The following is a 7,135-nucleotide window of genomic DNA, read 5'->3' on the forward strand; positions in this document are numbered from 1 at the left end:
GAGGCGAGAGCGGCGAGTGGCACTCTGATGGAGAAGAGGATGAGGAGAGCGACGACCCGAGTGATGAAGAAGAGGTCGACTCACCTCCCCGTAGGGAAAGGCGTTCCAAGCACACTCACGACTCGGCAAGCATCCGTGGCAAAGGGACCGCGCAGACCGGGCAGTCGTCAAAGCGCTCTCAGACGTCTTCTCCAGCGCCGACTGAGAAGGCACTGAAGCAACCGAAAGTTGCACGGTCGAAAATGCAGAAGGCCTTGCCCAAGATCAAAGTGGCCATTCCCACTGTTTTCGGGTAATAGTTGGACTTGATTTCTTGGTTTAGTACGATCGAGTTTTGGTCGACTCACTGTGATAGACATGACCGACTGAATCTTGAAATTTGCAGTGCTGCTACCTCCGAGACTTCCGCTTACAGGAATGAAGATGAAGAAATGGAAGATGCAGTCACCTCCAACCCGGGTACGACTCTTGTAATCCTGTCTTCATTTACTCGACCATTTTATTGGTCGATTGAATTTCTGGTGATTGATTCTTTTTGCAGCCACTCCCAATGTCATTGATCTTCCAGATGACGACGAGGATGTGCCGCTGAGGCCTCAGGGTAGAAGAAACAGGAAGGCATCAGCTGGTAAAATGCCTCAGTCTACGTCGGCGACAGAAACGGCAATCCAGGAGGGCGGCAATGCCAATCGGACTTCTGTGACTTTCTCCATACCATTGACGAGTGCTCAGCCTTCAGCATCGACTGCGCAGACTCCAGCCAATCCATCTTCACTCTTTACTGCACATCACGTCCTAGAGGACCAAGTGGGCTCTGCTAAGGAAGCTATACGCCAGGCGGGCATCATGATGGAGCAGATGAAGATGGTCCGGGAAGTCAGTCAAGCTGCTTATGACGCCAGCTCAGCTCTTCAGAGCAACGTCCAGGTTGGTTGATCACCGACTGACTCTTTAGCTTGTCGCTTGTTTTGTTAGGATATGCTACCTGAAAACTTTCCTTGAAGAATCTTTTCATCCGTCTGCGTTTCGCATTTGTACACCCACTGGGTGTTTTGACTTGCCACTGAGCAAATTTGTATCTTGAGTCGACTAGGTTGTGTCGATTGAATCTTTGAACTAGTGGGGGCATGCTAAGTGCACCCACTGGGTGTAGTCCCCGAGGCCATAGTTGACTGCGGGCAGTCGACTGTGGTCTGAGAATCTGAATTTTCCACTCGGCCCGGACGGACCGTGTCGAGTGGAACCTGAACTAGTGGGGGCACGCTAAGTGCACCCACTGGGTGTAGTCCCCGAGACCGTGGTCGACTGCGGGCAGTCGACTATGGTATGAGAACAACTTCCTTCTTTTTTGTTTTTTTACACTCGGCCTGGACAGACCACGTCGAGTGGAAACTGGACCAGTGGGGGCACGCTAAGTGCACCCACTGGGTGTAGTCCCCGAGACTACTGTTGGATGTTTGATTCGGCAGTAGTTTTAGAACTTGTTGAATTTATTAGACTATTGCTCTGAGGTAACCAATCTTTCCATCTGTCGATTGACTATCTTTTGATTACAGAAATCTTGTGAACTTGGAGCTTGTTTTGCCGACCTGGAGAAGAAGCAGATTCAGCTCAACCTCGACCTGGAGTTGGCCAAGACAAACTTGCAGAAGGCCAAGGATGAAGCCACTGGTATGAAAAACCTTATCGACGGATTTTCTTTTGAACCGGATGTTATTTGCTTTTTCTGAACCAAGCGTTATTTCTTTCAGAAACCCTGAACCAGGCTCTCGCGAAGAAGGATCAAGACCTTGCAGCCGCACAGAAAACAGCTGATGAGAAAACTACACTCGCTGAACAGAAGATGCCTTCAGTCGGCAAACTGGAGGAAGAGAACGCCAAACTGAAAACTGTCCTTGATGAAGCCAACAAGGAGGTGACTCGTCTGAAGAAGGTCAAGAAGGATCTGACTGAAAAGATAGAAGGCATTGCTCGCAAGAGGGACGATCTGGAGAGCTATCTGGGAGGGCTTGCCAAGAAGCTGTTCGTCATGCTTGAAGGTATTTTCCTTTGTCCGACTGACTTGTTACTGTCGACTCGATATATAACCACCGATGAATTGTGTTGAGCAGAGTTTTGCCGGAACTTTGAGGAAGAGACCGAGAAAATTGAGACAAACTTGGACCCCATCCAGTCCCCTGTTAAAGACGAAGCTGCCATGAACATGCTCTGATTGAAGTCCCGTGTTGCTGGCATTGTTGACTACCTTGCTCGACTGAAGGTTGCGGTGTCGAGGATCGATACAACACTCTGGCCAAGGGCGACGCTTCGAAATGACCTCGAGTCTTTGATGACTCGACTTAATGAGATCCCCAGTTGAGTGCAGGAATGGAAGAAATCTTCTGCTCAATGCGGTACTGATGTGGCCCTGTCCTTGGTTCGTGTCCATTGCAAGGAAGTGCGAGAAGAGAAGCTGGCAGCAATCAAGGTGGCCAATACAAAAAGGCATGACTTCCAATCCTTCATGGAAACCTTCATTGCTGCTGCCACTCGGATCGCTGACGGAATTGACCTGGACGAGATCGTCGAGCCTGCTAGCCCTCCTCCTGCGGAGTGCACAAACTTTATGCCTCACTTTAAATTTTCCTCGGAATGCCGAGTGATTTTGTAACTGTTAAACTCCTTCAGGCTTGATGCTCGAGTACTTTAATCCGTGGTCCGGAACCTTAGGATTTATATGAACATCTCTCAATATGCTTGTGTTTGCCTTTGAGTGGAACTTGTTCTTCACTCGGAATAGTCTTCGAACTTGTGCTGCATCTCTGAGGGGGAAGGTAACAGTCGACCTGCACCTCGTCGTCCTTGCAGATCAGGATGGAGCGCACGTTGTACTTGTGGCGCAGCTCTGAGGAGAAGGTCGCAGTCGACCTGCACCTCGTCGTCCTTGCGGATCAGGGTGGAGCGAACGTTGTACTTGTGGCGCATCTCTGAGGAGAAGGTCGCAGTCGACCTGCACCTCATCGTCCTTGCGGGTCAGGATGGAGCGCACGTTGTACTTGTGGTGCAGCTGTGAGGAGAAGGTCGCAGTCGACCTGCACCTCGTCGTTCTTGCGGATCAGGATTGAGCGCATGTTGTACTCGTGGCGTAGTTCTGAGGAGAAGGTCGCAGTCGACCTGTACCTCGTCGTCCTTGTGGATCGGAATGTGTTTTAAACTTATGCGAGTACTGGACTACATCTAAGCCCCCGAGTGAGAGAGTTTCTCACCACTCGGTAGGATTTTTTAAACTTCGGCGAGTACTGGACTGCAGCTAAGCCCCCGAGTGAGAGGGTTGCTCACCACTCGGTAGGATTTTTTAAACTTAGGCGAGTACTGGACTGTAGCTAAGCCCCCGAGTGAGAGGGTTGCTCACCACTCGGTAGGACTTTTGAAACTTAGGCGAGTATTGGACTGCAGCTAAGCCCCCGAGTAAGAGGGTTGCTCACCACTCGGTAGGATTTTTTAAACTTAGGCGAGTACTGGACTGCAGCTAAGCCCTCGAGTGAGAGGGTTGCTCACCACTCGGTAGGATTTTTTAAACTTAGGCGAGTATTGGACTGCAGCTAAGCCCCCGAGTGAGAGGCTTGCTCACCACTCGGTAGGATTTTTCAAACTTAGGCGAGTACTGGACTGCAGCTAAGCCCCCGAGCGAGAGGCTTGCTCACCACTCGCTGGGATTTTTCAAACTTAGGCGAGTACTAGACTACAGCTAAGCCCCCGAGTGAGAGGCTTGCTCACTACTCGGTAGGATTTTTCAAACTTAGGCGAGTACTAGACTGCAGCTAAGCCCCCGAGTGAGAGGCTTGCTCACCACTCGGTAGGATTTTTCAAACTTAGGCGAGTGCTGGACTGCAGCTAAGCCTCCGAGTGAGATGCTTGCTCACCACTCGGTAGGATTTTTCAAACTTAGGCGAGTACTGGACTGCAGCTAAGCCCCCGAGTGAGAGGCTTGCTCACCACTCGGTAGGATTTTTCAAACTTAGGCGAGTACTGGACTGCAGCTAAGCCCCCGAGTGAGAGGCTTGCTCAGCACTCGGTAGGAATTTTGAAACTTAGGTGAGTACTGGACTATAGCTAAGCCCCCGAGTGAGAGGCTTGCTCACCACTCGGTAGGATTTTTCAAACTTAGGCGAGTACTGGACTGCAGCTAAGCCCCCGAGTGAGAGGCTTGCTCACTGATACGTGTCCAACGTATCTATAATTTTTGATTGCTCCATGCTATATTATCTACTGTTTTGGACTATATTGGGCTTTATTTTCCACTTTTATATTACTTTTGGGACTAACCTATTAACCGGAGGATTGCTGTGTTTTGCCTATTTCAGTGTTTTGAAGAAACAGAATATCAAACGGAGTCCAAACAGAATGAAACCTTCGGGAACGTGATTTTCTCATCAGATATGATCCAGGAGACTTGGACCCTCCCTCAAGAAAGCCACGAGGCGGTCACGAGGGTGGAGGGCGCCCCCCCTAGGGCGCTCCCCCTGCCTCGTGGGCCCCTCGAAGCTCCACTGACGTACTCCTTCCTCCTATATATACCTACGTACCCCCAAACAATCATATACGGAGCCAAAAACCTAATTCCACCACCGCAATTTTCTGTATCCACGAGATCCCATCTTGGGGCCTGTTCCGGAGCTCCGTCGGAAGGGGAATCGATCATGGAGGGCTTCTACATCATCACCATAGCCTCTCCGATGAAGTGTGAGTAGTTTACCTCAGACCTTCGGGTCCATAGTTAGTAGCTAGATGGCTTCTTCTCTCTTTTTGGATCTCGATACAATGTCCCCCCCTCTCTCGTGGAGATCTATTCGATGTAATCTTCTTTTTGCGGTGTGTTTGTTGAGACCGATGAATTATGGGTTTATGATCAAGATTATCTACGAACAATATTTGAATCTTCTCTGAATTCTTTTATGTATGATTGGTTATCTTTGCAAGTCTCTTCGAATTATCAGTTTGGTTTGGCCTACTAGATTGGTTTTTCTTGCAATGGGAGAAGTGCTTAGCTTTGGGTTCAATCTTGTGGTGTCCTTTCCCAGTGACAGAAGGGGCAGCAAGGCATATATTGTATTGTTGCCATCGAGGATAACAAGATGGGGTTTATATCATATTGCATGAATTTATCCCTCTACATCATGTCATCTTGCTTAAGGCGTTACTCTGTTTTCATTAACTTAATACTCTAGATGCATGCTGGATAGCAGTCGATGAGTGGAGTAATAGTAGTAGATGCAGGCAGGAGTTGGTCTACTTGTCTCGGTCGTGATGCCTATATACATGATCATGCCTAGATATTCTCATAACTATGCTCAATTCTGTCAATTGCTGAACAGTAATTTGTTCACCCACCGTAGAAATACTTATGCTCTTGAGAGAAGCCACTAGTGAAACCTATGGCCCCAGGGTCTATTCTCATCATATCAATCTTCAATCCCTTTATATTTGCTTTGCTTTTTACCTTTGCCTTTTATTTTACCTTGCATCTTTATACCAAAAATACCAAAAATATTATCTATCATCTCTATCAGATCTCACACTCGTAAGTGACCGTGAAGGGATTGACAACCCCTAATCGCGTTGGTTGTGTTGAGCTATCATTTTGTGTAGGTACGAGGGACTCGCGCGTGGCCTCCTACTGGATTGATACCTTGGTTCTCAAAAACTGAGGGAAATACTTATGCTACTTTGCTGCATCATCCTCTCGTCTTCGGGGAAATCCAATGCAGTGCTCAAGAGGTAGCACTCACCACTTGGTAGGATTTTTCAAACTTAGGCGAGTACTGGACTGCAGCTAAGCCCCCGAGTGAGAGGGTTTCTCACCACTCGGTAGGATTTTTCACACTTAGGCGAGTATTGGACTGCAGCTAAGCCCCCGAGTGAGAGGCTTGCTTATCACTCGGTAGGAATTTTCAAACATAGGCGAAATAGATTCGCAGCTAAGCCTCCGAGTGAAAGGCTTGATCATCACTCAGTAGGATTTTTCAAACTTAGGCGAAACGTATTCGCAGCTAAGCCTCCGAGTGAGAGGCTTGCTCATCACTCGGTAGGATTTTGCAAACTTAGGCAAAACGGATTCGCAGCTAAGCCTCCGAGTGAAAGGCTGGCTTATCACTCGATAGGATTTTTCAAATTTAGGCCAAACGGATTCGCAGCTAAGCCTCCGAGGGAAAGGCTTGCTCATCACTCGGTACGATTTTTCAAACTTAGGCGAAATGGGTTCGCAGCTAAGCCACCCACTGGGGGATTTAGAGCATATAAAAAAGGAACAACAATCATTTATGAGACTGTAAAAACTGTGTCTTTGATAATCAAACTAGAAGGTATTTCTTATTACATCTCAACAATCTGAATGCTTAAGTGTAAAAGGGGCGGACCAGCTCCGCATTCCAAGCGCGTGGCTCATCTTTCTTGTGCTCGTGGTTGTAAAGGTGGTACACTCTGTCGTGGAGCTCTCTGGTGACAATGAAGGGGCCTTCCCAAGCAGGAGCAAGCTTGTGTGGTTTCTACTGATCCACTCGAAGAACCAAGTCTCCCTCTTGAAATGCTCGACTCCTCACGTTTCTGGCGTGGAATCGACGCAGGTCTTGTTGATAGATGGTCGAACGGATTAGGGCCATCTCTCTTTCCTCTTCCAGGAGATCAACTGCATCTTGCCGTGCCTGTTCTCCTTCATCTTCTAAGAAAAGCTCGACTCGGGGTGCATTGTGAAGCAAGTCACTCGGAAGTACAGCCTCAGCTCCATAGACCAAGAAGAATGGAGTTTGGCCAGTCAACCGATTAGGAGTTGTCCTTAATCCCCAAAGCACTGATGGAAGTTCGTTGACCCAGGCGCCTGCTGCATGCTTGAGATCGCGCATCAATCGGGGTTTCAGTCCTTTGAGAATCAATCTGTTTGCTCTTTCAGCTTGTCCATTCGACTGGGGATGGGCGACTGAAATATAGTCGACTCGAGTGCCTTGGGAAGCGCAGGAGGCTCTGAACTCATCAGAATCAAAGTTCGAACCATTGTCAGTGATGATGCTTTGCGGAACCCCATATCTGAATGTTAACTCTCTGATGAAGCCGACAGTAGTACTGGCCTCAAGATTCTTGATAGGCTTGGCTTCAATCCATT

At 48.4% G+C, this 7,135-nt stretch overlaps 1 protein-coding gene across 1 annotated transcript; it reads left to right on the top strand.

Annotated features, from left to right (window-relative positions):
• Window positions 1-431: 431 nt before the first annotated feature.
• LOC147966377 (uncharacterized) lies at window positions 432-2,212 on the top strand. The gene is made up of 5 exons (XM_087530806.1): window positions 432-459; window positions 542-927; window positions 1,557-1,671; window positions 1,752-2,039; window positions 2,112-2,212. The coding sequence occupies exons 1-5, from the start codon at window positions 432-434 to the stop codon at window positions 2,210-2,212; spliced, it is 918 nt and encodes a 305-aa protein (XP_087386932.1).
• The last annotated feature ends 4,923 nt before the right edge of the window (window positions 2,213-7,135 follow it).

This window comes from Triticum urartu, chromosome 6A (genome assembly GCF_056163025.1).
Source record: "Triticum urartu cultivar PI428250 chromosome 6A, HENAU_Tu73, whole genome shotgun sequence".
Lineage (NCBI taxonomy): Eukaryota > Viridiplantae > Streptophyta > Magnoliopsida > Poales > Poaceae > Triticum > Triticum urartu.